The 18,743-nt window shown below is 44.9% G+C and overlaps 1 protein-coding gene across 7 annotated transcripts in view; it reads left to right on the plus strand.

The window, feature by feature from the left end:
- The window catches only part of PHF12 (PHD finger protein 12), a 32,456-nt gene that overhangs the window by 2,179 nt on the left and 11,534 nt on the right, over positions 1 to 18,743 (plus strand). For 5 of the 7 annotated variants that reach the window (XR_008467645.1, XM_054208434.1, XM_054208436.1 and 2 more), the window contains exons 3-8: positions 12,753 to 12,825; positions 14,399 to 14,786; positions 15,364 to 15,484; positions 16,626 to 16,758; positions 17,458 to 17,622; positions 18,248 to 18,409. Coding sequence is in view for 6 of the 7 variants with exons in the window: in XM_054208434.1 (XP_054064409.1) it covers positions 12,753 to 12,825; positions 14,399 to 14,786; positions 15,364 to 15,484; positions 16,626 to 16,758; positions 17,458 to 17,622; positions 18,248 to 18,409 (1,042 nt within the window). In the remaining variant the exon portion in view is untranslated. Of the gene's footprint in view, positions 1 to 2,622; positions 2,784 to 12,752; positions 12,826 to 14,398; positions 14,787 to 15,363; positions 15,485 to 16,625; positions 16,759 to 17,457; positions 17,623 to 18,247; positions 18,410 to 18,743 lie in introns of those variants that run through there. The other 2 variants (XM_054208432.1, XM_054208433.1) reach the window with 2 other exon arrangements.

Genomic DNA, 18,743 nt, shown 5'->3' on the forward strand with positions numbered 1-18,743 from the left:
ACAGCTGGAGCTCGGGCGTACAGAGTATTCTTCCTTAGGGGAGATTTTTTAACCACATTCCTTTCTCTCTTTCATGCTTTGGAGCTTTGTTTGCCACCCTGTTACAGCTGTCTCCTCTTTGCTTTTTTTTTTTTTTTTCCCTTGTTGTGTGTTTTTTTTTCTTCTTTTGCTCGGTGGTTATACTGCCTTTATATGCTAATTGCAGGTCTCTGAACACATATTAAACTGATTGCTGATACCAGGAAAACTGACTGTGCGGTCACAGTTCTGTAGGGAGTGTCCCGTTAGCAGCGTGTAGCCAGATGAACCCGACAATGCTGTAGCGTTCAGCCATGACATCATCCCTCCTACCCTGAGGAAGTGCTACTGGTGGTGGTGCAGATCCTCTAATAGGAGGACACTAATTAGTTTAATTTTATTTGTTGAGCCGCCTTGGTGAGCTTTAATTTAAGGGTTGGTTGTTTTTTTTTTTTTTTTTCTTCGATCAGTCGTAGTTGCTTAAAACTCGATGCCTGCTTTCAGATGCTGCTGAAGACATCCTGAGCCTTCTCTTAGTGAGGCTGGAGCAACGGCTAAAGCTTCACATTTTGAGGTGGAAGAGCTGTGACTAATGCTGTAGAGTTTCCTGGTTGGCTCTGAATCCTAACTGTAGATGAGGCCACCTTGTGCATGGCCAAATCTGGCTAAATTTCATGACTTAGTTTGGCAAGTTTCTTGTAGTAGTGAGTGGGAAACGGCCACGTAAATCAGGTATCTGTAAAGCTTTGGCTGGACTTGAGTTTGTTGCGTTACAATTATAGTAGGGCTATAATAGGGCTAACTAGTCACCCTTCAGAACAGAAATGGAAGGGGCAATTCTGGTTACGCTTTCTCACTGTGTTTGTTGCCTTTCCTGGGGTATCTCTCAGGCAATCGTTTTGACAGTAGCCCAGACCCTGCTGCGGGAGGTGGCACGGTCTGGAGTGGCACAGGAGGCCAGCTGCGTGCTGCTGGACCAGCTTCGCCTGAAGGCCTCCCGCTCGGCCCCCGTTCTGCCCCCCCAGCTCGTGGACCTCTGTCCATCGCTTGGCCGAGGCCTTCAAGTGAACCAGGTTGTCCGAAGGGATGCTCAGGTTTTGTTTTTGTGTTTTCTTCCCTTTACCTCCTACATCTTGCTTAAAGTAAACTGCCGTTGTGGATGTAAACTTAGGCATAAAGGCAGCACTTGCAACTTCCTTTCTGCCTCCTTTTTTTTATTTAAAGAACAGCAGCTGTAATGCAATGCTCGTTTCAAGTCATTTGAATAGCAGTTTAAATATACTGCTGGGGCATACTAGCCGAATTGTCTTAACAGCTTACCTGTTCTTTAAATATTTATTGTAAGCTTTAGTACCAGATTGCATTTATTTTCAAAATAGGAAAAATAAAAAAAGTGAAAATGAGCTCTTAATTGGTCTAGGATTTGTAATCAGTCCATCAAAGCTGGGTAGGAGAGGCCATATTATAAAAGAAAATGAATGACAAGGGTGTGATCAGCCCAAGTCACGCAGTAAGCTGGAGACAAACTCAGGAGTTAACCCAGCTCAGTGGCCCGTAAACTAGTTTTGTTTTTTCCTGTGTAGAGAAAGTTCTTCTGTATCGTGTTGTTTAAACCTGTAGCGAGCAAGTTGGCTTCTTTGGTAAGAGTGCAGTTCTCAAACTTCCAGCAGTTTGCCTTGACTTCAGTTTGGTACCTAAACCTGTTGTCTTCTGCAGAAACAGAAGGCGCTCAGCCAAAACCCCCAAAACTTTCCGAGTCTGATAGTATTACACGTCTCTGATGGTAAATAACAAGTTTTGTTGCTACGCTGTGGGAACGACCGCTCTCCTGAATTACTGTGGGTGGAAGCGGCTTCCCGATTCATCTGTCAGGGTCTCGGCTCTTCTCATAACTCCGTTTCAGAATCGTTAGTTCAGTGTAAAACTCCTACAGGTACCGTAAGAGTCCATGGAGCCGGGAGGGTTACCAGCCTGGCTGCAGATAAACTGGCTTGGTGGGAGGGATACAGGGAAGTGTAAAATCCCTTCCAGATACTTAGTTTCAACATACTTGGATTAATATCATAGTCAGGTGACTGTCTTCAGGTTTGAACTTACAGAGAGGGTTTTCTTCCGTCCCTCATATTTCTTGAAAACAGAACGTAGGATTTTTAGCTCTTAAGTCTGGTTTTGGTTATGCCGTTTTGCCCGTAACCTGCTGCTTTGGGTAATGGTGCACCATTGCCTTTTCATTCTGATGTTCTTCCATGACCCAGGCCCCTGGGAATGGTGTTCGCTCCTTCTTTACATGATTGAAAACCAATTTTCCAGTACTTCAGCTATTCTTCCCCATTTATATCCTCCTCCTGGCTATGTGATTGTTAGAATTCCCTGTATTTTCTTGAGCTCGTGGTAAATTTGATTCCCATTGAAGTCGTTTTGCAAAGTGACTGCTGTTGCAAATTCATTACAGCTTCGCTGAAGGATTAGAAAGATCCCTGGGAGAGGAAAAGTTTAGTTAACAAGCTGGGGGAGGGGAGTGACAACAGGAGGGAGAACTAACACAGAACAGTTTTGTGTTTGTTTTTTCTCTTCTTTTCTTTTTTTTTTTTTTTTTTTTTAAAGTCTCACTGCCTGAGTTTCTGCTTGGAGGAGCCCAAAATCGCTAAACTCGCTGAAGGCTGCTGTTCGAGCCCCTCTTATAAATCGCATGCTGTTGGCTGCGGAGCACTGCTAGCATGGCAAAGTGACCCGAGTTGCCTAAAGCTGACCAGCTGCCCGTTACGGTAAACAGAGACAGTACCAGTTTTGTGGCGTTGCCCAGCAAAAAGGCTTGCCTTGGCTGCTGGGTCGCACCACGGCTGTGCTGGCAGAGGCACGCTGCATCCATACTGGGGCCTGCTAGCACCATCAAACTTTCTGCAACGCTTGCCTCTTCATGTTTATATTGGGAGCGTTTGGCTCCATTTCCCCTCTGATTTGGCGGTCTTTGCCAAAGTGCTTTTGTCGAAGAACTGGAGTAACAGAGCTACAAAGAGAAGTAGACTGGAGCTAAACCAGCCTGAGTTTTGCATATTTTCTATGAGTCACTTCGGTTAAGTGCTTTGCACAAAGAATGGAAAAAAAGTTGTGTTTGACTGGTAGGGCATCAATAACTTTTTCCCCACCTTATTCAGGTTTAAAATGTCCTGCCTTATCTTGGCATTTGGTCTAGCTTTGGGGTTTTTTACATAAATACCCATTCTGTGTGAGTGGAGGGAAACATGAGCCTGTCTATTGTCTTAGCTAATCCTGCCCTTAATGGGCATCTTCGGCTGCCTCGGGGGTTTCAGGTCTGAAGCATCAGGGAGTAAACTGTTCTGTTCCAAACTGTACCTATCTTAACTAATAGGTTGTTAAAACAATATATTATTTTTTTAAACAACAACTTTTATTTTATGTATGTTTTGTTTTGATATTTTGGTAGCGTTGGGGCCAGCGTAGGCTAGATCCTAAACCAGAAGGAAGCAATTGCACTGGCTTGGTTTCTCGGCGCGGAGGGTCACTGCGCATGTGCCTGCAGATGTGGTAGCGTGATCGGTCTTGGCAGTTCTGTTCAGCAAAGTTGAACCAATGAGATCTTTCGCTCTCCTTATTTTGCCCTAAATCTCTATGCAAAGGCAGATAAGGTCAGCCTAAATCTACGAACTTCAGCTGAGGCCACCAGAAAACCATTCACAGTAAGAATTTGAGGTACTAATCTAATTTTGGGACTTGCAAACCGCCGTTCTCACCTGTGTGTGCATGTGTGTTGCTCCTGTTAAACCGAGCGTGAGCAGATTTTGCAGTGTGGGCAAGAGTTGGGCATTCAGATCGAGCTATGGGTCGCTGCTGCTGTTCTCAACATCAGCATAAAGCGGTAGGAGCGAGGAATTAGGGTTCTGTCAAAGTCAACATTTAACTGCTTAACTTGCGCTTTGTCTTCGGACATGGCTGCTGTATGGACTAGCATTATGTCAGACATCCGTAATGATCTGAAGCTGTTTAAAAAGGCACAGTACGAGACTGTTAATAAGGAAAGTTCTCCGCTGTTTTGTCCCTTGGCTTGGGAAAGTGCCAGCTTTATGTTGATTGGGAGTTGTGAAACTGAGAAGTCCTTTTTTTCTTTTTTTTGGTGCTGCTGTGGGGTCCATTTTTGAGTTGACTCCTCAAATTCAGTAGGATGCAGCGGCTTGCTGCGAGGTGGGGTTCACAGCTTTGTTCCTGCTGCTCCTCCGGAGCTGGTCTTTCCTGGTTTTTCAGACCCGCAGGCATGACTCACGGGAGCCTTTCAAAACCTGGGAAGGTCTTCCCAGAGGAATTCCAGCTCCTCCAGGCATTTGCAAAGGAAATTCTTAATTGGATTAGATTCATAATACTAATCTGCTAATGACTGTTTGTTATGGAGATCTTAGCACTATCTTGTAAATATATGCACCTTCATTTAGCTTGCCTTCTGTCTTTCTATCACGTACAAGCTCAGCTGTTAAGGTTGTACAGCCACCTGCAGATTAAGAGTTGGGAATGGGAGGACTACTGTGTTTATTACAGAAAATAGTATAATGCTTTCATAATTCTCGCCTCTCTCTCCATTTCTCAGTGTTGCTTTGGGTGGGGGCAGTAAATGGGAAGCAGTCATGATCAGCGCGTCTAACATCCTGCTGGACTTCTCTTGCAGCGGGTGTGAAGGGCGTCTGGAATGGGGAGTGCCCCCCACACTGTCCTCAGCTACCGAACTCTGTATTTATAGTAAAAGTCACGACGAAAAATGCATTTTTTCCCACCGAAACGGACGTAGGTGGTGGTGTGATGGGGTGAAGAACACCTGCGTGGCGGGCAGGGCTCCTGGCTGTTGTCTGCCTGTGTAGGACAGACTGAGTCAATTCGAGATTTCAGTTGTAGCGTCGATACTGAAACAGCTTTTCTACATAGTAAAGGCTCTAACATCAATTCTTGTGTTTATTGACCCACATGAGTGGATGTTAAGCTGTTTTTATTGCTGGACTGACTCATTGGTACATGTCAGGTTCTCAAGTTTTTGCTGCGGCTCTTGGAGCCCTTATTAATCCTTGAGTCAGTAGTAAATAGCAGGAATCTGCTGTGAAGAGAGGGAGTTTCTTCCGGAGTAGGAAAGAGGTGTATCTTCCTGAAAGCGAGCGTTATAAAGCCTGAGTATTTAGGGAGTGCTGCCTGGTGCAATATGAATCACATGTGAGAAGGATGTACCTGGTTTTTTTGTTTGTTTTTTTTTTTTTTTTTTAACCAGTCAGGAAGTAAGCTTTGACTTGTGAAAATGCTAATGTATCTGAGAGTATAATATGGCTTTGTTACAGGGGTATGAAATATTGGATTTGAAAGAAGTGAGTGTAAGCAAAAAGCATCTTGCCACGTCAGGTTACTGGCTAAACTTGTGATTTTGTGACACAGTCAGATTGTCAGAGCTGGCTTTTTTTCTTCTTACAGTAGTTGATTTAGGCTGCCTCCAACTCCACCGCTCACTAGATGTCTGCCCAGCTTCCTCGAAGGAATGCTGCAGTATCCAGTAACTCTGTAAGCCGAGTAAAAATAGTGTCGTACCTTCCCTTTAATAAGGAGGTTGACAGACATCAGTTGTAATGCAACGACATACCTTTTTAGGGTATGGAGTAAATGCTCCCTATAGCCAAAAATGAAGAAGAAAAAATTCTATAAATGATTCTTCCAATTGGCGCATCAGATCTTGAGTACAAAAGGCAAAGAGCATCTCAGCCAGCTGGGGGAAATGTAGCACCTGAACCCAACTCTAACCTATTTCTGCTGACGTCTGCTCTGCACGAGTCACTTGAAGCAAACTAGATGGAGCTGGAGATTACCGACTTTGAACCCTGCAGAAAGCAGTGGCCTAAGGATGCAATTTAGCAGGCTGAAAACCCCATGCTGAATTTCTGGCAAGCGCTAGTGATTGGTGTGAAACACCTGCCTGTACAGCCTCTGACTTTGGGCAAGGCATCATGTGAACTTCCCAGTGATCTCCGTCTAGAATAGCAACGGGAGCAGGATATGAAGGTGATCCGCAAAAGGCAGAAGAGAATTTATACCCTGCTTTTAAGGGTTGTTTTGGTGGATGTTTCTATTGCTGCTCTTTTCCCTCTCCTCCCCAGTGTTCTTGGGAAAGCCTAGTCTGCATGTAGATGTCAGAATTATACTTCACTTGTGCCTGCGTGAAGACAAATTCATGCTTTTGCTTTTATGGGTCTATCCTTCATCCTCTTGTGATGTGCTCCTTTCCTTTTTTTTTCCACCTTATTGCTTCTGTCCTTTCACCCCTATCTCCTTTGAACACATACAGTATGGCTAGGGCTGAATGTGTTCACTTCTCAGAAACCTCTCAGACCTGTGTTTTGATTATTTTTTTTTCCCCACCAGAGATGTCTCTTCATTTATTGTTCTTTAAAGACAAAATCGGATGAAGCGATTCTTGCTAGGGCTGTGGTGTTCCTCAGCCCTCTTTCTTTTCCCCGATGCTGCCCTATGTGTCATCCTGCTTTGAGAAGATGACTTCTAATCTGTTAAGAACATGTTCAGATCTTTACAGCACCACTTAATAATGAATCTGGACATTGAATTCAGGCTATTGTTACTATTGTCTGCCGTACAGGCACGAGCGATGCATGGGACAGAAGCAGGAGTTGGGGTGCGCGCCGTGCCTGAATTTCTGGGTCTGACCCAAATTTTCCAAAGTCAACAAGTCTTCCTATTGACTTCCATGATTTCTGCTTATAAATACAAAGCTGGATGGTTCCCTAGCAGATACGTCTCAAATATCAGAGCTCATAACCAACGAAACTAATTTTTAAAAAAATCAAAAACCTCAGTGTGATACAGGTAGTTTTATACACTGTTTTGTGCATATTTGTTTGCATAGATACATACTTGGGTTTTTTATCTATGTGGAAATTTAATATTTTAACAAACAATACTTTAATTTTTTTTTTTGGTCAGCTGTTAATGAGGGTAATAACTAATGGGTTGTCTAGGGAATGGTCTCCATGGGCCAGGTTCCTCCTATAAATAGAAGTAACTAATTACATCAGGTGATCGCATGTTTACATGCAGTTTATCCAGTTTATCGGACTCCCCTGCTTGTCACGTCTGAGACAAAAAAGTTCTACTTCATCACGTCGGAGGGGACTTTTCTGATTCCCCGCGGGTGTGCACGGGGAGGAGGCTGGATCCCTGGTGACAAGCGCAGCGTTGAACGCCGGCTGTTTTAGAAGGTAGAAATAAGCACACAGCGAATAAACTTTTGGAATACGGCATATTACCGGCAATATTACTCTTTTAAACTCATAAAAATTCAAGTCTTCCTCTGCTCTTGTGATGGCATGTGGACAGATTATGTTAGCGTATCTTTATTTTTCCCTTGCACGCATCTTGTTTCTCACTGTCTGACCATATAACAGTGTTTTAATCCTGCTTCTGTTCTCTGTCTGTTGCTGAAGCCTTATTTCCAACTCTGGCCATGCTGTTGGAAAGATGCATGCTAAGCAGATGCAGTGTTCCAGATGACGGGATAATTGGTGACCTGTGAAACGGTCATTTCAGTTCCCTTCCTTGCGTAGTGGCAGCCAAAATAATCATGTACTGACCTGTCCAGTGATGTCCAGGTCTCCTTGCTGGATGTTACTAGTTCAGAACTTTTTACATGCATGCCCAAGACTTTCACTTCAATGCAAACAAAGTTATGCTGGCTGCTATCAAGCTTTTCACTAGTTCCCTCAGAAGAAGTTGCAGATGCTCTGTAGTTAATGTGAATTGCACTACTGGCTTCAAAATAGGTATAACCTATAAAATATATGAGCCTAATTGAGGCCGAAAAGTTATTCCATTAGTTAGTTTCAATGTGATCAAGTTGTGCCTGGCTTATCTGAAGTTTGGTGGTCTCTGCTTTGGTGCTTGAGAAATCTTTGGCTTCGTCAGGAAAATAATTTCTTTTACTCTGGAGCGTCACAACTTTATCCATGTTAAGGAGCAGATGAAGTTTGAAGAACTTGTAGACCCTTCACTGCGTAGTTTGTGCTGAGGAATAATCCTGAGACTGCTGGAGTAGAGGGGAGAGCTGACAGTATTCCTGGTAACCATCTTTAAGGTAAAGGAGTCTGACTTCTGTCTTCAGAAAATAGTAAACTCTCTGTTGATCCAAGTGTTGCGGTTGGAAGGTAAGAGAGTTGCAAAGGGGAGGAACTTGAAACAGGCTGCAGCTGTTAGCTGGTTTTATGTGGTTTTGTTATGTGTAAGGTAGAGGCTCCCGGCGCTGGGTTCCAGGTGTCCTGCTCCTGTGGGGTTTTGGAGCAGCTGTCAGCCAAAGTGTGTAAATTGGGCAGAGTAAGACTGTTTCAAAGAACTGAATTTGTAAATGATGCAACTTTCTGTGTTTCTCAATGGGGCGCTTGTGATGCACTAACAGCGAGGTTGGTTTCCTGGTTTGTTTTAGTTACGGCTGCCATTGAGGCCCTGCTGTAGGAAGCCAGGGAACGCTTCTTTATGAAGCTTCTTTATGAAACTGGTAGAACAGCTGTAGCTCTATCCATCATTGGGATAAATAGGAGCCTGGTAGAAGAGCCGAAAGCCTTCTTCCTTTATGTAACTGGCAAACATAACCAGCATCCTTCATTAGAAGCCCATCATTGAGTCGTGGTAAGTTAATTAGAAGATTTCTGAGAAGGAAAAATGTTCTTGCCTGCATTTTTTTCTTGGGGGTTACTATTTTCCCCTGCAGAGAGAAAAATATCGTAAGTCCGATATTTAAAAACAACTGACATCGAAGACAAGTTGTCCAAGAAAGCTTTGCCAGACTCCAGTTTGTTTCCCTGCCACCGTTACCCCGGCCTGGTGGCTGGCTGTAGCCCACTGGGTCCAGAGCCTGCTCTCAGCAGTGTCAATGTGCCTTTGACGCAAGATGGCCACCAGGAATGCCGTGTGTAAATACCTTCAGGTTTGCTTATAACTGGTTCCTTTGAGAGCTATGGCCCAGTTCGTATTGAAGAAGGTGCCATTCCTTTGAGCGTTTGTTTACTTATTTATTGAGGTCAGCAAAGTGAAGAGTAATTACGGGATTTAGACTAACAACAGGCATCTGACGCGTGAGAGCTCCAGAGTGTGAAATTGAAAAGCTAAGTGGCTTCATGCTATTGTTTGCTTGGTAAAAACTCCTACTATATGGATAACTCTTGAAGATTTTTTTTTTTTATTTCATCCTAGCCACTTATACTTTATTTAAGGGTCACTTTGCATAATGTTCTGACCACGGGAGCTAGTCCAAAAGTTTACAAGAGCAAGTCTTGACAACACAAATCTGCTATGAATATCAGGAGATGCTACTTAACTTTTTTAGAGAAAGCCGTGAGACTAGTATTATGGCAAGTGACTTCGTATCAGTGTGGTGTCTTTTGAACGGGCGGTGATAAACATCTCCTTCAATTTTCAGGGGCTTTGTACAAGTTGGTCTTCCAGATGTTCGTATAGATATTAACCTTGAAAGTCAGACTTGCTTTCTCAGAGCTGTCTTTTTCTTAAATTCAGAAATGTGTGTGTTCTGCTGAGCAGATTTGATTCGAGTCACACGTAACCTGCCAGGTAAAATAGCGCTGGCCACCACTCTTGCCTGCGATGACAAAAGGGGAAGCTTTCTGAAAACGAAGGTTCAGCAGAATTGTACGGAACGGTACAACTGATTGGTGTGTAGTCGAAAGGAGATGTGTTGTAACTGAAGATAAAGTTGGTGCTGTGCAATTCCAGGTCCTGTTGGCAGCAAACGCTAACGGCTGGAGATGTGCATGCTAATGAACCTATGAAAGATAGGGAGAAAGCGGCCGTGGTGCTCCTGCCAAAGTGCTAATTCTTACCTTGGTTATGAAGATCAAGTGTCTTGTTCAGATTTAAAAATCAGTTTCTCTTATGCTTACAGTAAAAGGTTGAAGAATGTGGTCATAACTAGTCAATTAAAATGGCATTCTTTAGTGCTTCCCTGGCTTTATGCTAAGACCCAGGAAATGCTCTCTGCTTGCAGAGAGGCCAGCAGTGCAGGAACAGCATTCATCAGTCTTTGTTAGTGCAGCGAGCTGCCTTGATGAACAGTTCATTAACCAGGAGAAGCGGAATCAGTCTTTTAATACACTCGCTATAGCAGTTAGGCCCTGACAGCGAGCAAAAAAAACTCGGGAGGCTAGTCTGAGAGCTAAAACCTTGCTGCTGGTCTGAAACTAATCTTTTCCCCCTCCTTCCAAAGCCTTTGGGTAGCAGCATTCGTTAAAATCCTTCTCTAAGCTGTCATTTAAGAGCGTCGTGTATGTAGGATCTCATGGTCGTTGAGCAGATAGTTCCAACATAACAAGTGGGACAATAACGTACAGACTTAAGAAGAAACCTGTTCGAACTCTTCTAGGCATCTCTCAAGATTCACCGTCATATTAATTGTTTCATTGTAAAATGCGTGAGTTTGAGGTAACAGTTAAAACAAATAACCGGAGGCATCTGGCAGCGCGTGGATCCCTGGCACGCCGCGCCTGCGTTGGAATGGGGCAGACGTGTTTCCAGCAGTTCAGGCACGTTCGTCGGTAGCTTCAGAGGGCTAAAATTCACTATGAACAAATCAAAGTCTGTGGGGTTTTTTTCCCCTGGGGTGCTGGGAGCGGGGGGGGAATGGGCCGGATGAATCCGTACTGGCTGTAGCTGCAGATCTAAGAGCTCAGTTTCCAGCAGGAGTAAAACCTGAGCTATTGCAGGATCCACCTCAGGACTCGGAACGGATTTACTCTGCAGCAAGCACACGGGGATCGTTTGTTACTCTCCTCCTTCCACCCCCTTTCCCTGCTTCTATTAGCAAAAGATTCGTCTGGGGCAGGGGGGGTGTTGCCGCTTCAGCCAAGCATTTGAGGCTTCGTGTAAAGCAGCCAGTAGTTGAGGCTTTGGTGCTCTCGTCTAGAGCCTGATCTCTTGTTCATCCAAGTCCTCCAGGAAATGAGAAACATAAGCTGCAGGTATGTTTGTGCGTATACGCAGAGCGCTGCGTTTCTGGAGTGCCTGGAACACGGAGGCCTCTGAAACCCTGCACTCCTCCTCAAAATGGCTGCCAGATGTGTTGGCTCTACTGAATTCCCCGGAGCCTGACACCAGAAATGCTGAGGTTATTACCAGTTTGGTTCTTGCTGTGTTCTTCCTTCAGTCTTCTAGGCACAGTGTTGCAAGAGCGAGTGTGACCCTGGATGGCTGCGGTACCTGCGGAGGTTTTCTGTTGGCACGCTGGCGTGCTCGGGGCAAGGCTCGCCGGGACTCTGTTTAAACAAAGGAAGCGCGTTTGTTTTTACAGCTCAAGCTTGGGAGCCTGGGCTGGGATCCTGTGCCATTTCCCCGTGCTAGGAGCAAGATTCTCGAGGAAGACAGCCTCTCCCTTTGCTGCAAAGCACGGCTCTCGCTGGCCAGCAAATACGCATCTTATCCTCTCTGGCTTGTCACTGATGGAGACTTCTTAAAGCTTAACTTGGATTTGCTTTGATATTTGTCTGTAGGCACAATAAATAGTACAGACACTCCTGAAGTGAACCGCAGTTTGGCTGCCCGTGCTCCTGTAGCTCCTTGGGCCGGGCTTGTAAGCTCCTTGCTAGTGTGGCCACGCTTCTGCTTGATCACCGCGTAACCCAGTCAGTCCCAGCTGCGTCCCCAGTCAGTGGGAAACGGAGCTTCCAGGTCCTGCGATAGCGCATCTATCCGCCGAGCGTTCAGCACGAGAGAGCAGACTTGCTCTGCAGCTGTCTCTAGCATCGGTAGGCAGAACTTTTAAAAGTATGTCTTAGAGCCACGCAGCATGGGAACTGGCTGTTTTTCTGACAGCATGTCCACTTTTCCTGCAACAGTCAGCAGTTTGCTGAAATAACAAATCTCAATGATAAAGAGGTGTTGGAAAGTACTTGAGCTAGTAGTAGGATTTGTAAGGAAAGTGTATCATCTAACATATGCTGCTCTGCCTTTAACTGAGGAAAAGTGTTTCTCAAAATAGTCCTCCTTACTCCTTCATCTGATTTGCTTTGGTTTATTTCTAGAATCAAAATGAGAATGTCATTTCGATGTGATACAGCTTTTATAGTAAGTGCAGATCCACATGAGTAGGATGTAACTTGTGCTTCATAGCCAAGGCAAGCTGTAAACGGTGACACTTTTAAGAGTATTTGGGTTGTCTTAAGATAGAAAGTGGTTTCCACCATTAAGTAAGTGTGCCCAGGGATGGAGTAGATGGGAAGCAGTGGGTAGACTTCGTGGCAGCTTGTTCAGTTGGACTCGCGCTGCAGATTCAAGGGATGGAAATGCCTAGATATATGGCTGCGTTTGCTGAACAGGAATCTGTGTGCTCTAACATGGAGTAATCAAGTTATCGAAGGAGGCATTGGTGTTGGGGCGGAGGTGTGTGTGTTGCGCACAGGTGAATCTTCATTATCTTTGCTATTCGATTCTACGACTGTCTTCTGAAACCGTGGAGCATGCTGCGTCGTGGAGATGGGATGGGTGTCATGGAACACTAGCTTCTTAGAGGTGTTTTGCTCAGTGGCTGTATGGGGGAGCGAAACCGGGGAGCATCGCCGTAAAGAAAAGGAGGAAGTCCCTGGGAGCGGAACCTGCGGAGCTACCCTGACTCGGGCTGCGTGTACGTGAGAGGAGGCGTTCCACAAATAACAGTAAAGCATTGCTTTGTATTTCTCTTGTAGCAACCCTCCGCTCAGTGAGGAAATGCTGCCTCCGGGGGAGTGGATGTGTCACCGCTGCACTGTCCGCCGCAAGGTAAAGCCTCATAACAGTCACGATCCCTGCCCTTCTGACTGTCCATTTAAAGTATATCTTCCTCTCCCCTTAATGTGTGTGTATATATATACCACCAGAGTTGTTCTTTGTGCTCACAGTTGTGAAGTGCTTCGTTAGGAACAGGCTTAAAAAAACTAAGGGGTCTTGATGAGACCCTCCTGGTATTTTTAACTTCTCTAGTAGGAACCACAAAACTGAAGTGCCTGATATGTTCTTGTCAAGCTTGTGCCTTTTAAATTGTTTTCTTTCCCCCGGCTTCTGGAAAGGAGGGAGAGCTGAGGCACAGAGGGTACCCACGCTCGAGGAGATGAGCTGTCTGCAGGCGAAAGAGGAGTCATGTTAATGCAGCTTTGGCATTGGGTTGTGATTCTGGTTAGTGTGTGTTTTTTAGAAGTGTGACCTCACAGCAGTTGCACATCAGCAGAGGGTGAAATCACAGTGAGTTACGATTTCCTGGGCTGTTGAACAGGATGGGGAGGAGATGGTTGGGCAAGATTGTGGCTTGTCTTTTTTTTTTTTTTTTTTTTTCCCCCCCGCCCGCCTTGATGCTTTTTCTCCAGGAAGCTGTCTTGCACAATGTAAACATCTTATTGCTGTGACTACGTAAGACTGCGTAGCAGAGGGTTAGAAACTGCACCAAACTATCTAGCAACTGTTCCCTTGAAGTGACACCCAAAGCAGATTGGAAGAAAACTGCGTACTCAGCCTTTTGTTACTGAAGCGATTGCCTTGTTATGTTTCCAGGGTACTGTTCAGCCATCTGCGGCCTCAATTTTAAAAAATGATAATAAAATAAACAAAAAAGAGAGAAAAGAAAAAAAAAAAGCAAACAACTTTTCTGTATTAAAAATTGCCTGATAACACTCTGCTCCTTTTACGGTCCATTTTAGTGATGGAGTAGATTGGTTCTTCCTTATTGGTGATGCCGGCGGGCACTGGGGCAGTGCACGTTGCCCGTACTAGGCCATGCAGCGTCCCCTCCTGTTGCAAAATGGATCTCGCGGTGACCGCAATGTATTGTTTTCCTCTGCTGCAATTCTCCCTGCCCACCTTGTTCAAGATTCCCATCATCAAGAGATAGCAGAGTGTCGTTTGTATATTGTGCTTATATTCTCAAGCTGACCTTCTCGTTCCGTAATGGGTTTGGATACGCTGCCAGGGTTAATTGACTGCCTCGACGATGAACGGTCTACCGTGGAGTTTCGCAGTGTTGGCTAGCAAAGTAAACAGAGTTGTCTGATTTGTCAAGTATTTAGGACTAGATGCTGTGAAACGTTGTCCTGATCTGGACCCAAATATGGCTATCCTGAAAGGAGAGAGACGTGCTAATTTTCTGCCCCGTGCTTGGTTCCCTTCAGCTGTTTTGTCATCTGTACGTTAGCTGCAATCAAATTGTTTTTGCTAGGTCAAGGCTTTAATGACTTCACGGGGGAAGTTGTAGTAAGTGGCTCAAGCCTTTTCAGATGCTGTTTGTCTTCGATTGCATATTTGTCAAGGTTGATGTGCTTTGTTTGTGGCCTCCATGATAAGCCTGCCTATTCATGTCGTGCAGAAGCGAGAACAGAAGAAAGAGCTGGGGCAGGTAAATGGATTGGTGGACAAATCTGGGAAAAGGACCACCTCCCCCACCAGTGACGCAGACCTGTTGGACAGGTCTAGCAGCAGCATCAGGGCTAATGCGCATGCCAGGATCTTGGAAAGGAGAGCAAGCCGGCCTGGCACTCCCACATCCAATGCCAGCACGGAGACCCCCAACTCAGAACAGAATGATGTCGATGAGGACATAATTGACGTGGATGATGACTCTGCCATTGCAGAAATGGACTGTGGGCAGCCCCAGCTGAAGCGACCCTTTGAGCTTCTTATTGCTGCTGCCATGGAAAGGAACCCAACGCAGTTCCAGTTGCCGAATGAACTGACCTGCACCACAGCACTTCCAGGTGAGCGATGGCTTGTCTAGTGTTGGTGAAGGTGTCTGCGGTTGCATCCTGCTGCCATCTTGCCTGTCTTCCCTCTTGACTCCTTGGTGGTTGTGGCTCCGGTGATGCTCACTGGTGAAAGCAGAGGGTACAGAAGTACCGCTGGGCCACCTCCAGCTGTCCCAACAGCAGATGGCCTTTCAGATGTGAGCTGTGGGGACACTGCTACTGCACACTACACACCTCTGTCAGTACCTGTGATAGAGGCTTGCTGTTGTCACCATAGTCTAGATCTCCAATCTGAAGAGAAAAAAAAATCCAGTTGACAAAAGACTTGATTTTGATTTACGATATGATAATCTCTTAACAAAGCAATGACTTCATGTATAGAATGTCATTGACATGATTAAGTATAAAAGATACCTGCCTTTAAAGACAGTCTTTGTCACTTAAGGCTAGATTCAGTGGTTGATAAGGGTTCCCTAAGCAGCTTTTTTGCCTTTTCTGTTTGTCTCTGCCTGAGATGATTGTGTGTATCTACTAGAAAGCAAATCTCTGCTATGTGGGTAACCCAAAGCCTTTTAAAATTTACTTTCAGGTACTAGTAAGAGGAGGAGAAAGGAAGAAACCACAGGAAAGAATGTCAAGAAAGCACAACACGAGTTAGACCACAATGGTTTGGTTCCCTTGCCGGTGAAAGTCTGCTTCACGTGCAACAGGTACTTGGCTCTTCCAGGGAAGCTGTTCGGTGTAGCTGCACCCTTCACAGGAGCAAAGTTCTTGCTGAAAAAAGTAGATGACCTGTTCCCTTTCCCATTCTCTTTCATTACTTGCTTACAAGCCCCTAAACAAATGGGGGAATAATCATCTTTGCTAAATAGCAGATGTTTAACCATGGCGAGTGTAGGTGTGGCTTCTGTAGCCCTGCTTGGCTGTAAAGGCTTTTAAAATGTGGCCTGAAGAGAATGAGCCAACTTGTCTTCAGTATTTGTCTACTAAGAAAAATTCTAAAGTGATGGTGATTTAGAAAATGGAGATGGTCCTTTGTTGATGGTTCGTGAAGGAAGTATGTGAGGAGGTGACCTTTAGGAAATAGAAATCTACTGAGAGATGTAAGCCCGAGGCAAATAGGAATATTGTGCTGAAATAGTAAATCTGAAAACTACTACGAAACACTGCTGTTTCTCATAACTGCATAAAAAATGTACAGATAAATCCCAATTCAAAATGTCAGTGAAAACAAAAAACTTTATTTCAGGAACCCAGCCAGAGTGAGTTTCTGGACGTGGGCTGGAGACTCAGGTGGGCTTTTGGGGAGAAGAGCTGGTGACTTTGTCATAGATTGAAGACTTCTTTAAAGCCTGGGGAATTGGATGTAGTGGCTTTCTGGAGTTCGAGACTTGTTCTGAGAACATCCTGTTGAAGTAGATGTGCCAACTTCACACAAGACTCATCTGAGGAAAATTATAAGAACCTAAATCTGAGATTACCTTTTGATCTCTGAATTTTGCTGTAAACGAAGACACTCAGAACTAATGCACAAGGTCAACTTGAAAAATGGCTTACACGAATCTGACAGGTGCTTACAGCTTTCCAGCAGCGGCATCTCTTCCTGCGAGAGGACCTGTTTTGCACTGAGGAACCCTCGTGTGCATGGGCAAGTCCTTTTGCGTTGAGTTTGGTCTCGCAGAAGGTCCATACAGATCGGGTTACAAATCTGAAGCCTAATTTTAGATGCGAGTAATGTAGTGTAGGGGAATTGGAAAAGATAAGCTGAAGTGGTTAGCCGAGCTTGCCTGCGTCTTTGGTTTATACCCTGTATTCTGTGTGGGGAAATAAGATATGGCGCTCTCTTTGCAGGAGCTGCAGAGTGGCACCTCTAATCCAGTGTGATTATTGCCCGCTCCTGTTCCACATGGATTGTCTGGAGCCACCGCTTACTGCCATGCCGCTGGGTAGATGGATGTGCCCAAATCACATAGAACACGTGGTGGTAAGCAGGACTATGATTGCAGTATGGTAACCGGATGCTGGAGTGGAACCTGGCAGGTCCATTAAAGGACAAAGTACAACAAATGTAAAACAGCTTCTGAGCTCTTATTGCTCCGTGTAACGCTTGTAAAGCTCCTGCTGCAAGCAACGCGCTCTCCAAAGGAATATGATGCTGCTGTCTGCAATAAAATATAAAGATGGGAGAACTCCTTGCTGTAACTGAAGCTGACAGCTCAGACTGTGGCTCCCTCACAGCGTGTCTAGTTTTCGGACTGGACTCCTTAAGATCTAGATGAGCTTCCAGAACTGTGATACAAAGCAGCACAGTGCTACAAATAGGGGAAGTGATTCTTTGCATGCTTAACCCAAAAAACTTTCATTCCAAGAGGGAGTTTTCATTTGTGGAAAAGCAGTGTGCTTGAGACTTAAATACTCGGGAAACAGGGGGCTGAAACAAAGGGCCTGTCCCCAGACAAACTGCTTCTGAGAGCATTGATGCTGCTTAGTTGGCCTCTAAATGCTTTTGTATTCATCTCCAGCAATGTGCCCTTTAACAGAAATGGTTAGTGCTGCAGGAAACAAATAGTCTAAAGCTGAGCTGATGCTGTACTGCCAGTGCTACGAGGCGTTATGAAAGTCTTAGGGTACATTAGAGTGACCTGCAGATCCCTAACTCCTGTGGCATTATCTGATCACCCAGCTGAACCAGAAGAACTTGACCCTGAGTAATCGGTGCCGAGTATTTGACCGGTTCCAGGACACCATATCTCAGCACGTTGTCAAAGTGGATTTCTTAAACCGAATCCATAAGAAACATCCTCCGAATCGCAGAGTTCTTCAATCAGTAAAGAGAAAAGGTTTGAAGGTATGTGTCAACAAGTAGGTGTCGGTGAAACTTCGCTTATGTATTCTAGTTTGGAAGGGAAACCACCACGGCATAGCCTCTTGGGGCAGGAGGAAGAGGGTGGGGTCTGAATGAATGTGTTGGTGAGAGGTCTGGGAGTCAGCAGTTACTTTTCACTATTTAAGAAGCTCTTTTTCCACCAATCATAAGGCTCAGCTATTACAAGTAAGCCTTTAAATCTAGCACATGCATAGAAAATACAACACAAAACCTCCTGAAGGTTGGCCCTGCGGACAGAACTGGGGCTGCTGCATGTTCTGTGTTAAACCCCAAAGAGTATTTGCTGGCAGAATGCCTGAAAAATGCCAAACAAGTTTCCCACTTGGTCTTTTGTGCATGACTTCTTTTATGCTTTAGCCGCCACGTTGTACTGAAGTCATGCCTGACCTAAGGGAATAAAACCTATTAATTTCAGCCTAGCTGCATCAATTTAAAGTACTCGGTCCTTGAAACTTTTAATGTATTGTCTGCAGGGTTCCTTTGGGTCAGAAAGCAGCAAACACGAAGCGTAGTGCTGGTTAGGCACTTTAACTAGTCATTCTTGAGTAATTTTTCTCATGTGTGATCTTCTTTCTCTACAATGTAGGTTCCTGATGCTATAAAGTCCCAATACCGGCTTCCACCCCCGTTACTTGCGCCTGCGGCAATTAGAGATGGCGAGCTGATCTGTAACGGGATCCCTGAGGAACCCTTGCAGAAGCACCTTTTGAACACTGAGCACTTAGCCAGCCAGACAGAACAACAGGAGGTAAATGAAGTCAAATGCTTGGACTCTGTGTCTGTAGTTGCTTTGGTACAAAGATCCTCTTCCATTTCAGTCATGATCAGAGCAGTTGTCTAGGAAACCAGTCTCAAAATCATGTCTGAAGGTGATAGCTTGTCTTGTCTTTGACACCCTTGCCCATTAAAACTTCATTTTGGCTTTCCAGGTGAAACGTAAAACTCTTCATTTGACACTTTGAGGAAGTGGTGAAATACTCTTCTGGCCTTAAGAGTGGCATCGAGGGCTTTCTGTGTAGATGTCATTTTTATTTCCTGGCTGAGGGAAAATACTTTGCACTTTGATTATGTAAGGCTGCTCT

The sequence above is a fragment of the Rissa tridactyla genome, chromosome 7 (assembly GCF_028500815.1).
Source record: "Rissa tridactyla isolate bRisTri1 chromosome 7, bRisTri1.patW.cur.20221130, whole genome shotgun sequence".
Lineage (NCBI taxonomy): Eukaryota > Metazoa > Chordata > Aves > Charadriiformes > Laridae > Rissa > Rissa tridactyla.